The sequence below is a fragment of the Pseudoliparis swirei genome, chromosome 19 (assembly GCF_029220125.1).
Source record: "Pseudoliparis swirei isolate HS2019 ecotype Mariana Trench chromosome 19, NWPU_hadal_v1, whole genome shotgun sequence".
NCBI lineage: Eukaryota > Metazoa > Chordata > Actinopteri > Perciformes > Liparidae > Pseudoliparis > Pseudoliparis swirei.
In genome coordinates this window covers 12,339,935-12,354,239 of record NC_079406.1, presented here as the reverse complement: position 1 = coordinate 12,354,239, position 14,305 = coordinate 12,339,935, and the positions used below count along the sequence as shown (strand labels likewise).

The window sequence follows — 14,305 nt, the reverse complement described above, 5'->3', positions numbered from 1 at the left end:
GCCGTTGGCCTCCGGGTGATAGCCTGACGTGAGACTCGCCGTGGCTCCGATAAGCCGACAAAACTCCTTCCAGAAGCATGACACGAACTGGGGCCCCCGGTCGGAAACGATGTCCCTAGGGAAACCGTGGACTCTGAAGACATGGTTAATCATAATCTCAGCTGTCTCTTTGGCTGACGGCAGTTTGGGTAAGGCTATGAATCTCGTCATCTTGAAAACCTGTCCACCACGGTAAGAACCGTGGTGTTACCTTCGGAGACCGGGAGGCCCGTGACAAAGTCCATGGAGATGTTAGCCCATGGTCTGGAGGGGATGGGGAGCGGTTGTAGAAGTCCCATACGCGGCCCAGAGGACGTCTTATTCCTGGCGCAGACCGAACAAGCCCCAACGTACTCCTGGACCTCCCGTTCCATGGACCGCCACCAGAACCTCCGAGAGATGGCAAACATGGTCCGAACCCCCGGATGACAGGAAAGCAGCGAGGTGTGAGCCCAGTGGATCACCTGTGGGCGCAGCTCAGCCGGAACAAACAACCGATTCTCAGGGCACCCACTAGGTGGCGGACTCTCCCCGTTTGCCTGCTTGACCTGCTTCTCTATTTTCCAAGTCACCGCTCCAACCACACAGGTTCGTGGAAGGATTGGCTCTGGTTCCTTGGCAACAGGCTCGGGTCGTAGAGACGTGACAAGGCATCGGGCTTGACGTTCTGGGACCCCGGCCTGTACGAGAGGGCAAAAGAGAAGCGGTTAAAAAAGAGCCCCCACCTTGCCTGGCGAGAATTCAGTCTCTTGGCTTTACGTATATATTCCAGGTTCCTATGGTCGGTCCAGACGATAAACGGGTGTTCAGCTCCCTCAAGCCAGTGCCTCCATTCTTCCAAGGCCAGCTTGACCGCCAACAGCTCCCGGTTGCCGACATCATAGTTCCGCTCCGCCCGCGACAGACGCTGCGACAAGAAGGCGCAGGGATGCATCTTACCGTCCTGTTCAGACCGCTGGGACAGGACCGCTCCAATCCCCTCATTGGAGGCGTCCACCTCGACCACAAACTGCCGCTGGGGATCAGGCATCGTGAGGATGGGAGCCGTGGTGAAGCGGGTCTTGAGGTGCTGAAAGGCTGCCTCCGCCTCCGGGGACCAGAGGAAGCGCACCTTCGTGGAGGAGAGTGCATGAAGCGGAGCTGCTATTGCGCTGAAGCCTCTGATAAACCGCCTATAAAAGTTCGCAAAACCGAGGAACTGCTGGACCTTTTTGCGGCTATCAGGTGTGGGCCATTCGGCCACAGCGCGCACTTTAGCCAGATCCATCTGCACCCTTCCAGGAGCTACAATGAAGCCCAGGAAGGAGATGGTGTCGGCATGAAACTCACTCTGTTCTGCCTTCACATAGAGTCTGTTTTCTAACAATCGTTGGAGAACCTGGGACACATGCTTTCTGTGAGTATCTAGATCTGGTGAGTAAATGAGAATGTCATCCAGGTAAACGTACACAAACAGGTCTAAGAAATCACGGAGTACGTCATTGATCATAGCCTGGAATACAGCTGGGGCATTGGTGAGTCCGAAAGGCATCACTAAGTACTCGTAGTGGCCGCTAGGAGTATTAAATCCTGTCTTCCATTCATCTCCTTCTCTGATCCTGACTAAATGATAAGCGTTGCGTAAATCTAACTTGGTAAATACCTTAGCCTGTTGCAGTTGGTCAAAAACTGATGTCATGAGAGGTAGGGGGTAACGATTCTTAATGGTGATGGCATTGAGGGGGCTGTAATCGATGCAGGGTCTAAGGGAGCCATCCTTCTTCCCTACAAAAAAAAATCCGGCCCCTGCTGCTGATGACGAAGGACGAATAAGCCCCGTCCTCAGCGATGACTCTATGTACTCTTTCATGGCTGCCTTCTCCGGCCCGGAGATGGAGTACAACCGCCATTGGGAATGGGGAGCCCAAACCAGGTCTATGGCGCAATCATAAGGCCGGTGTGGGGAAGTGACATGGCCTTAGTCTTGTTAAAACCTCTCGGAGGTGGTGGTAGCAGGGAGGTACGGCGCTTAGGTCGGACGTCTCAGAGTCTGTGGTAGAGGTGATGGAAAGGTGATTAATGGAAGGCATGTTAATCCCCTGGATAGAAACAGGTCTGCAGTGGTCCGCACAATCCTCCCCCCACCCCATGATTGTCCCCGTCTTCCAGTTTACGTGGGGGTTGTGCTGACATAACCAAGGATTCCCCAGGACTAGAGTCTGCGAGGGCGATTCAAATAAATATAGGTTCAGGAGTTCCCTATGCTCCTGGATCTGCAGTTCCAGTAGTTCTGTAGTGTGAGTGATCCTGAATAGTTCTTTCCCGTTGAGGGTCCTGACCTTGATGGGGCTGACCAGGGGTTCCGATCTTAACCCCAAAGTCTCCGCCAAACCCCAGTCAATTAGGTTCACATCGGCCCCGGAGTCTATGAGTGCCTTAAAGTCAATAGTGGTGGCATGGTGCGTTACCTTAACTGGCGTCAGGCTGTGCCGAGCGAGGTCTGTGGCTTGGCTCACCTCCTGGGGTCTTTTGGCCGGACAGGCGGCGACAAGGTGGTTAGTCTTGCCGCAGTAAAAGCAGCTGCCCTCCTGCTGGCGTCGTTGTCGCTCCTCCGGTGTCAGCCGCATCCTGCCAATCTGCATGGGCTCCTCTTCTCCAGCGATGGAGGAGGGAAGGCAGTGCTCAGGCGGCGAATAACGGGGAACCTGCCCGCCCAGGGCAGGGGAACGTAGATACCTCTCCGTCGTCAACCCGCTGCTCTGTGGTTGCCGGAGCTCACGAACCCGGTTGTCTGTCCGGATGGCAAGCGAGATGAGTGAATCCAGGTCTGCAGGTAGATCCACTGGCAGCAGCAGCTCCTGGATGCGAGTCGCCAGCCCCTTCAGGAATATGTCGTACAGGGCTGTGTTGTCCCACCCACTCTCCACCGCCAGGGTGCGAAAGCGGATGGCGTAGTCGCACACCGAGTCCCTGCCCTGTGTCAGCCTGCTCAGCTCCCTGGCCTTTTCCCTGTCTGAAGACACTGGGTCAAAAATCCGCATGAGGGCAGTTCTAAAGTCTGTGAAAGAAAAGCAAAGCGGAGAACCACGCGCCCACTCAGCGGTGGCCCAAGCTCTGGCTCTCCCTGCCAGGTGGGAAATCATGAAGGCTATTTTCGACCTATCTGTGGTGAAGGCCTGCGGCAGCTGTTCAAAATGTATCGAGCAGTCAACAAGAAAAGCCCTGCATTGTCCTGGTTCCCCAGAGAAACGCTCCGGGGAGGCCAACTTGATTCCCACCAAGGTCATGGCAGCTGCTGGAGCCTCCTGCGCCGCGGGTGGCTGGGTTGGCTGCTGCAGGCGGTCCCCCAGCTCCCTCACCTGGGACACGAGCTGACCCAGCTGAGCCGCCATCGCCGCCTGAAACTCCTCCTGACGGGAGACGCGGGCTTCCTGAGCGTGTAGCATGGCCGCCCACTGGCCAGCCTCTGTTGAGTCCATACTGGCCAAAGTGTACTGCCAGGCCGAGATTCCGATCAGGACTCAAAATGCTGAGGCGTCAGTGAGCAGTTTACTAATCACAACAAAAACTCTCCTAAGAGGTGGATGTTAAATAATGTCCTAAGAAACCAAACGCTGGATTATGAAAACTATAACAAAAATCGCTCCTTCGAGGTTGGTAATAAGTTTCCAAAAAGGCTTGGTGGCTATGAATGTGGCCTTGGTGAACGACCATGAGACGAAACACTTTGGCACAGGACAGAGGGAAGACGCAGACTATAAGCACATGAGGGTAATGGGGAACAGGTGGAAACAATCAGGGATCAGGGGAGACAATCAGACCGGTGACACATGAGGAAGGGCAAGTGACCTGAAACGAGAGGAGAGTTAGATTTCAAAATAAAACAGGAAGTTACGAGACAAAACCCCAAGACAAGACAAGCTTCACCACGGTGTGACAACTTTTACTTGAGTAATTTTCCAGTCAAGTATCTTTACTTTTACTCAAGTATGACTTTTGGGTACTTTATACACCACATCCCAGCCCTATAATCCTTTTCTCCGGGGACCCAGATAAAACATGCAGAGGACCTTGTCTTTCCTTCTCATGTTCTTCTACCCTTCCTCCCTCCCTCGATTCGAGAACACCTGATCACGAACAATTACAAACTCCATGTGAAATGAGCTCTTTATACTATATAAACATGGAGGCAGTTTCGGGAAGAAGCTACACACATAACATCCATTATCAGCACACCCATGAAACACTGGACCGAATCAGGCTCCTCCACGCCTTAGGAAGCCACTGCAGTTGGAGTTGAATTAATTAGGCTGGATGTTATCAGTCAGTGAGCCATTAGTGATGTTCCTCTTCTTGATGCGTATCTCTTGATATCTCATCAGCCTTTCTCAGCATTTTACATGCAGTCCTATCAACCTTCCTTTTACCTTGCTGCCACCAAGCCTGACAGACTGTTTTAAAACCAGATTTCAGAGCTGCATGTGTACGTGGGATCTGTTTAATTCTACGTCTACGTGTGGGCGTGAGAGCTGGTTGTCAGGGACAACAGGACTTACAGCTTTCAATCTCCAGGGTGCAGTTTTGCTCATCGAGAGGGTAGCGGCGCAGGTCCATCATACAGGCTGCCGTTGTGGTGATCCTACACACAGAGTGGGATAGAAAATATAGGATTTGTCAAAGAGCTCAGGAAGCCCAGTTAATTTTATCTGACCTTCAATGCAGAAGTCATTTTACCTCAGGAGCACCCGATATAGAACTATTCCTCTAAAAACAACAAGGTCAACTGGGAAATGTAATCAAATAGGTGAATCAAGATCAACTCTCAATCAAATGCTGTTGGGCAAGTCTGAGAAAGTCATCCGAACAGAAGTTTGCTGAAATAAAATATACTTGTAAATAACGTGATCGGCCATAGCTGTGCTCTGTCTTCCCCTTTAATGTGTATTTACTGTTGTAAGAGTCTTTGAAGAAACCTGCTGCTGATCCCCTCACACAACGCTTCTCCTTCCTACATTTAAACTCTGGTATGTTTTCACTCCTTTCACCCTGGTGCTGGCCCACAAAGCCACAAAAAGGACAGGTTTATTATTGGTTTGATTCCTTTGGACCAGTTTTTTTGAAGATTTTATTTGCAGTTTTGTACGTTTTATGTTTATCTCAATGTTAGGTTTTGTGTACAAAGGGTGTCGGTACGAAAAAAGAGTAAACTGATCGCATTTGACCACCCAATATAAATATAGGTTCAATGAATAAATAAATTAATTAATATTTGAGGCAATAGATTTACTGAGTGACAACACGTTTCCTCCTTAGGTTGTCTACGCTCAGGGACTTTCGCATTCACTTACTTGAGTTTGCAGCACTTGTGTAGCTCGTTAACACTCTTTCACAATAAAAACTAATTATAAGCAGGTTTTAGGTCTTCAGTGGGTTCATATTGGAAAAGTGACAAAAATAATTAAACTAAAATAGCACTGCGGTTGCACACCAATGTCCCACAATGCAATGCAAAGAGAAAATGGCTATCTAATCAGATCCTTTGACTTTCATTGTGAAAATATATCGTGTTCCATTAGTGCACCTATTGCATCATTCCCTGTTCTTAAAATGTGCTTCTTCGTAGTAAAATGAGAACATATATACAAGTAGTACTAAATGTAATATGGAATTGGGACACAACACTGATTTTACTTTTAAGTAGATAAAACAAGAAGAGGGTTCAACCTCTGGTCACACAATCCTGTAATAAAGTCTCGCTGAGTGCCAGCCAGCTGTATCCGACAGGTTCACTCAGAGCGACTTACTTCCTGTTTCACACACGACAAGTTGGCCAGAGCTGAGACGGGCTGGCACCCGGCCGTGCCAAACCCTGAGGCTGTCTGAGAGAGACTGGACAGACAATTTAACTCTAGGTATAAGTCTAGCATGCTAGACTAGTAGTATAGCCAGGAGATTACATTCGGTCGTGAGTGTGTGCACATCTCTATGCCTGTCCCCGGCTAATCTCATATACGACTCACATACCAATCTAATATGCTATATATTAGATTGGTATGTGAGTAGTATGTGAGATCAGATTATGCGGATTACCGATAGTGCCAATTTCAGATCAAACTACACTGTAGCATAGTTTATTTGCTCCAAACCATATGATGCAAACTAATTCACATTTCTGTCTTTGCAACATTTAAACAATGTGTTTAAAATGTACTTTATAATTTAATGGAAACATGACTAATGACTGCTGAGTCCTCACGACTTTTCACAAGATCCCTGGTCTCATATCTCTAAAACAGCTGCCAATCACAGTCAAACATGATGACAACAGCTCAGGAAAACAAAAAGCTATACTTTATGTTGAGATAGTTCAGCGTGCCACGACATAAGAAAATAACTACAAACGTGCACCAAAAGACAGATATTCACGAATAGAAATAATTCGCATCCAGGTATACATATACATATATATATATAGATATATATATACACACACACAAATATACACATATACACACATATATATACGTATATACATACATACATATATACATACACATATACATACATATATACATAGATGCATATAAATATATATATATATACATATATACACATATATATATCGATAATTCTGAAAACCTTTTTCATCGATAAAACAGGAAGCTGTTTTTGCTTCATCCAGTAGATAAAATACTTCATCATAATGTTGAAAAACTCATATATAACATCCAATATTGCCATAACTCAGTGCTGCTAATTCAGTGTTAGCATTGAACACAACGTCCTAATTCACACAAAGATGTTAAAGGGGTGGCTGATGTGATGTAAAAAGTATGTTAAAAACTCTGACGATAGAGAATTTGATGCTGTCTGAGTTCATATATCATCATGTCACCTCCAATCCTACTAGGTGAAATGGAGGATTTGTTTTATGTATAAACAGAAACAATTGAAAATAAAATGTCATCGAGCCAGTCTGAAAACACATTTAAGAAACATGTTAAAGCTCTTCTCTGTTCAGCATAAAGACATTAACTAGAATAAACCGTTGTGCCATGGAGCGAAGGGATGCCCTAGCAGTAAGAACTAAATCGCACCTCTCTTAAAGGGTACCTGTAGTGCAAAACAACAACGTGCTACATCCATTCGGCGCATCAAATAAATCATATTTACCCCGCCGCTATTGTCAACAAGTCACGCATAGCCCGAGGATTTACATTTCTTTGTCAACATTCCGAGTCCGTGAACGCTTCAGGGCGCAGCCATTTTGCTAGTTATTTACTCATGTCAAAGCTAACTATGACGTTGAGTCGTTGAAAGGAATTCAGCCAATCCGGAGTATGCAGGCAAATGTTAGGCCTCTCGCTAGTGGGAGAATAAAGGTGAATATATTCAGAATATTAGTAATAATCACACCAACTCTGGTGATCGCAAATTAGCCTACATGAAACAACTGGCAAACTTACCGATTTGACAGTTCTCCCTCGGGTGCAGGCCCCCGAACATGTCGGCCGATCATTGCATCACTGAAAGACATCTCCAGCGCTGGCTTATGCGCGATGTAGCTATCAAGCTCACTCTTTTGTGTGAAGCAGATGAGGTCTAATGACACTATATCATCGGACATAAGTTCGTGCTCTTTACAACAAATGCACTCTATGTCTGTTTTTTGTGGCACACATTTCCACAACTGCACCAAACGTCCGCCGACTTGCGTGCACGGTCCGCACGGTGAAGCATCTGGACCGGCGGTCCTTCGGCATCAACTTCATCAGAATCATCGCTATCATCGCTGTCACAATTAACTAAATGGGGATAGTCTGCTTTTAAAGGTTCAAACAAGTATCCAGTTGCTGAATCAGACAATCTTTCATCGTCCATATTATCAATCTCTCAGCATTTGTTTGCGAGCGCTCGACGTTGTTTACATTGGTTTCTGAACACATCCGCTGTGGCTGGCTGTCGATCTATCAACGATCTGACGTCACACCACCCGCGACATATTCAAGCTCCAGTGCAATGTCGCATGTCGGAGTTGAGGACTTTGAACAGCCTAAACTACGTATTGTTATTGAATACTGGACCGTCAGTGCATGAATAACCTTTAGAAACACATTATCTTTTGATCTGGCTACATATTCACTTTCACTACAGGTACCCTTTAACTTCATCATAACTACAAACTAATCTTAAAGAGTGCTTTGTCTTTAATAATTAAGAGCAGAAGTTTATTTGAAATATGTCTACATAGAACTTGGAGCTCCCCAGCCTGGCAAGTTTAGGATTTCATTTTTTGAGATGTAGAGACGCACAGTCTCTCTCTCTCTCACACACAGATTCAGGCTCTCTGTTTCACTCTCTCTGCCTCCTTTTTCTTGCTCTCTGGTCTCTTATGTAAGAGCCAGTTAGCAGGGCCATGGTGCACTTGGGGATTAACACAGGAGTCTTATATCTGTCCTAGTTTTACCCCTTTTATGGCCACAACTTACTGGGACGGTGTGCTCACCAGCCAGACAGTCATCAATCACCATCACCACCACTAAATCATCACGGTGACAGAGGTAAGCACAGGGGAAAAGCAGAAATGAGGCCAAAATGGCAGGGGTAAAAATAACAGCCTATTTATAGCCCACCTACATCATCAGCAGGAGTCTCGAAGATTTTTTGTCTGAGGCTCTGCATCACTGATCAAGAGCTGCTTCTGCATCCTGTGGCCAAGCAAGCATGTCCAATATCCTCAATAACAATTAATAAACAGCTAATAACAAAGGAGGAGGAGGAGGAGGAGAGACAGATGAGGATTTCTCTGCCGGATTCCCTCCATGTCTTCGCCTCTCCTCCTCCTCCTCCTCCTCCTCGTCATCTCCACTGCAGCGAGAGTCTGCCGTGGACCTCTAAAGCAGCAGCAGCAGCTGCAATCATGAAGCACAGGCTTTTCTGCTCTTCATCAACATCAGGGCCGGTTCCTCTCTCTCATCCCAACCTGCCGGAGGAGAGGCCATGCTCTAACAGATCACGCTGATTCAAACACGCTACATTTGCTCTGCGTCGGAGCTAATAGGACATGGAGCTCTAAAAAAAGGCTGTTCTTTTCCAGCTGTGCATGTTCCGTCACAGTTCACCCAGTGGTTGTGTGTGTGTGTGTGTGTGTGTGTGTGTGTGCGTGTGTGCGTGTGCGTATGTGTGTGTGTGTGTGTGCATGTGTGTGTGTTTGGACCCCCGCCTAAGGCAGCATGTGCACCTTTATTTCAAATTACCTTGTTTACGGACATAACACAACCACCACACATTCACAGACAGAATCTCATCTCGAGGGAACAGCAGAGGCCGAATGCAGAGAGATTTTTGCAAGCAGGTTACAAACCTGCGTACCTTTAATTAAACTGACATATTATTAAATGGACATTGTTATGAAGTGAGACGTTAAATTAAGATGGAGAAGCGTCCTCCATTTTGGATAGAGAGCCTGTGTTGAGCTGAGGAAACATAGCATGCAGGAGGATTGTCTCTCTGCTCAGCCACTGTTGCCAAATTTGAAAATAAAATGTCTGCAGTGGCAACCAACAGAGTCCGGCGTGTGCCAAAGCATGCCATAGGAGAGGATTCTTAATTTCAAAATACACGCTCATCTGAACACATACAAATCAATAGTTTAAGAGAGAGATGGAGAACTTTTAAGGCGATGTTAAGCCCATAATGATGTTATTGACAGAAAAGAAGGCTTATTTAAATCCCTCTCTTCCACCACTCATCAGCTTCCTCCTCCTGGCATGCAATGTCATCTATTGAGCTGCAGAGTGGAACACTCCTCGCCCAGACAAAAGAGAACGCCAGTCTCCATAGCACAAGGATATATCCTCTCACAAAAGGAGTTACAATATTAACAGAGAGAGAGGAGGGAGGGGGGAAGGCGGTAAAGGGAGGGAGAATCCTAATAATTTCTCCATTTTGAATGAAGTCTGACCTTCATGTCTCTTTCTTTCTCTCTGGCTCTCCCTCTTTTCTCAACCCCTCTCTGTGAATTCCGAGTGACATGCATCACGAGTCGTGCACCAAATCTCTTTCCTTTTTTCCTGCATAAAATGAAAGGCTAAGTGGGAGTTTGTGGGTTTTTTCTGTCTGTGTCCGTGTGTGTGTGTGTGTGTGTGTCTGTGTGTGTGTGTCTGTGTGTGTATGTCTGGGTGTGAGGGTGTGTGGGGGTGTATCTTTTCTCTTGTATCTGTGTTATTGGCCTTTTCAGGGGCTGGTTAATTAGATCAGACTGCCTCTCCCCGAGAGTGAACTGAGCTCTAAAGTGACAGTTGGGAGCACTGTTGTAATTTTCTGCTCCTCCTGGCAATTGAAGACCACAATTTGGCAGGATTGGGATGCATATATCCAGGGAATAAGAAGTAAACAAACACACTCACCCTTCCTCCTCAGCATGCACCCCAACAATACCACTCGCCAGTGGTGTATAGTAATGAAGTAGAAGTACTTCGTTACTTTACTTAAGTAGTTTTTTTGGGGTATCTGTACTTTATTTTACTACTTATATTTCTGTTTACTTTTACTTTTACTTCACTACATTTTGCAATGAAAACTTGTACTTTTACTCCGATACATTTCCCCTGAAACAGTATCGTTACTCGTTACTACGGAAAAAAATAATCATGAGAAACATCGGGGACTGTTGTGGAACACACCGCAGCGCACCTGAACGCAGCACGAGCACCAGGTTGGGGGTCAGTGGTCCTTGCCGCGTTCTTTCTATTCCCAGTGATGCCCAGGATGTTAGCGAGCGAGCGGCTACAGAGACGACTCGTTTCATGTGGAGCAGCAATGGAAGCTATTCGAACCACGGGGACCAAGATCAACGTCCGTGGCCATATTTGGGCGAACTCTTTTCTTTTGTCGGAGTGAAAGTTTCTTCCTACCGGATGAAGTGCCTCTCATGCCGACCGAAAGCTACAGAGATATGCTTACCTGCAAACTTGTCACCTTTCGGTGAAATTCACCGTTTTGAACTCAAAATAGGTCATCCACGTGAATCGTGGAGATCCGAAGAGTTTTTGTTTTTGGGGGGGGTCACCTGGCCCGCTGCCGTTGAGATTGCAGTGAGACGCGGAGAAAAGTGTGAAGTGTTGCTCTTCGCAATAAAACATCTTTGATGGGACGTGTCGCGTCTCGGCCAATCAGCGTTCAGATGTCCACAGCGTTTGGGGGTTCAGGTTAGCTTGAATGTTAGCCCGCTACATCTACTCCTGTCACGCTGCACGGTGTAGCGATGCTAACAAAGTACCCGTACGTTAAACACGATGTGATTTAGCATATTTTTAGTATCGATACTTCATTAAGAGAGCGATCAGAGCGCACGCGCTGCTCCGTGTCGAGCTGTCTGCGCACACTGCGCTGCGCAGCGCTCACAGCGAGAGAAGAGGCGGAGCTTTAGAGACTTCGGCTTAAAAAATAAAAAGATGCCAGAAGTGAAATGTTTCAGTCTGTAAAGTTGTGTAACTCTCCAGCTGCTCATCCTGATGAACTGTGTATCATCTGGTCAGAGACTAACGGCCTCATAGTGTATAATCAATGCTATGATGGAACCATGTAGTTTCATTCATATCTGGCTGTATGAATACTCATATTACTGTCATTTGTTAAGTGTTGAAAAAGTTGGTAAAAAGTGAACCATACAGATGTTTTATTTATTACTATTATAGATAAATATACCAGTCTCGTAATTATGGTACCATATTGTTTGTATGGTGTATTGAATTCTGGTATCGGGTATCATGATATTTATGGCAGGTATGTAATATGTATAGAAGTTATAATATGAGTATCGTGACAAACAGGTAGAGACAGAACAGATTCAGGGAGAAGTCCATGAGGACTGTTCAGGCAAAAAAAAAGGAAGTTGGTTCATGAATGACTTTAACCATATTATATATAATGACAATGTATATTTGTTATTACTATCGTTATAGGGCTGAGTCAGAGCGGAGAACCTTTTGGTCTTAAACTGTTTATTATCATTATTTAGATTTGTGGTCAGAACAATAAAATGACTGTAGTTGTGGTTCTAAAAGCTTTGAGGCTTCAAGCAACGTGGATGTGGTGTGGTGACAACAAAACAAAAAAAATCACCTGCACCCCCCCCCCCCCCCCCCCGTTGTCACCTTTTTCACCCCTCATGAGTTTGCAGGTATGGATATGGCCTTCAACAACTCACTATCCAACCTCAGGAAACACATTGAGGTAAACTAAGATTAATCCCATGAGCCGCAACGTTAATATTTAGTTTTGATAATCATCATAAACCTGTTAAGATATCTAGCAGTGTTGTCCTCAGGATTGTAGTAAGTTATATCTTTGGCAGGAGGGGGGGAGGCAGGTGTCTGATTGTCCTACGCATGTTGTATGTTAGGCTAACGTTCGCTAGCTATCGCCAATTAAATGAGACAATTAGCGTGAGTGGAGTAGACGGATCTCTAGCGAGTTAATGAGCTGAAGAAGTGTTGACAGTTGTGAGAATTTGTTGATTTGAGTCGTCTTAGCTATAATATAATGCTAATCATTACAGCATTATTATTATTATCATTATTTGTATTAATATTATAAGAGTGACTGTCCAGTAATGGCGACGATATTGATTTGGGACTGTTGTTGTGTTTAACGACAGAGATACAAGTACATATTCACAAATCAACTCTGGATGCACGGACAGTGCATGAAACTAAATGTATAAACCTCAAATTAAAACAAACTAGTTAGTACAAAACTGTTGGTTGGGGTCATGACATGTTAGGAAGTGTTATTAATTCTATCATGTCTGTAATACTCTCACTTTATTTCAGGAATGGACTACATCAAGCAGCACATGGAAGAACCCTCCCTGCAGCTATGTGATGCCACCAGGTCCAGTTCATCTGATGAAGAGGACTTCTTCTTCGTCATCTCAAGCCCGTGACAGCAGCAAACGGCTGGATGGAGACGTGGATCACGTTGACTTGCTGAAATGCTTCCCAACTGTGCAGGCTGTCTGTGAAGCTAGACACACTCTACCTGCATCAGGGCCTGTGAAGCTAGACACACTCTACCTGCACCATGTGAACGGCTCTTCAGCATCGCAGGACTCGTCTTCAGCCCCAGAAGAGCGAGACTGACATCTGTCCATTTTGAAAATCAACTTCTTTTGAAGATTAACAATACATTTTTCACTTTAAAGTGATGATTTTGGTTGTTACTTTTGGTTCTGCTTTTTTCTGTGTTAATCGTGTTTTTATATTTTAGTAATTTCATAGTATTCATATATTGCTAAGTTCATCCTAGCTCATACTCCTTGTTCATGGCGGCCACAGCGCCCAAACAAATAAACTTCATAATTCTCAAAATTCTGACCCTTTGTTTTTTTTATTAACAGCATTTACTTTTACTTTCAATACTTAAGTACATTTAATATCAGAAAATTACTTTTGATACTTAAGTACAAAAAAAATCAGATACTTTAATACTTTTACTCAAGTAGTATTCTCATAGGTGACTTTTACTTTTACTTGAGTAATTTTCCAGTCAAGTATCTTTACTTTTACTCAAGTATGACTTTTGGGTACTTTATACACCACTGCCACTCGCCCACTCGTACACAGACAGCCACCTACAGACACAGATCCTCCACACACAAAAGCATATAATGCGTCCTGCAAACCACAACACTATAATCTATTGGTGTCTTCCCCAGGTGCGGCACTAGATCATTTTTAGTTAGTTTGCACAAATCCACATTCACCTTCGAGGCCAATAATATGTTTTCTTTTACCCCTTATTATTCAAGGATTTGGTGACACAACAGTGCATCTTACTTCCTCGAGTTTAAGGTTCAAAAGGAAGCAAACAAGCAATGAAATGATGCTGCAGATCATTAATTTGTGTTAGTGTGTGATTTCAATAGTTGGTACATTGTTAATACACAGTTTGATTGATTGGGTTTTGGGGTGCACGGGGTGTTGATATCGTTTACAAAAAATGTCTATTCAGTAATTCCTGTATTTTTCAGCATGTATAAAAGTCAAGGTCATGGCTAAATGTGCTACAAAGCATATCCACTCTGTACACCAGTACAACACTCCCATTAAGATAAAGGTACAAATAACAGACTCATTTCCAGAAGAAATGGTCAAAACCGCAGAGGTCGACACATACTGCTCTAAAAACACCAGCTCCTACATTTACCATGATGCAACTGGATGCCATCTTTTCATGAGACCTTCCATACTGGATACAAACTCCTTGTTTTTGTCCTAATAAC

At 45.1% G+C, this 14,305-nt stretch overlaps 1 protein-coding gene across 1 annotated transcript in view; it reads right to left on the bottom strand.

Moving 5' to 3' along the window:
* gabrb2a (gamma-aminobutyric acid type A receptor subunit beta2a) overlaps positions 1–14,305 on the bottom strand; it is a 60,522-nt gene that overhangs the window by 13,229 nt on the left and 32,988 nt on the right. The window contains exon 5 of the mRNA XM_056438899.1: positions 4,575–4,657. Within this exon, the coding sequence (XP_056294874.1) occupies positions 4,575–4,657 (83 nt within the window). The remainder of the gene's footprint in view (positions 1–4,574; positions 4,658–14,305) is intronic.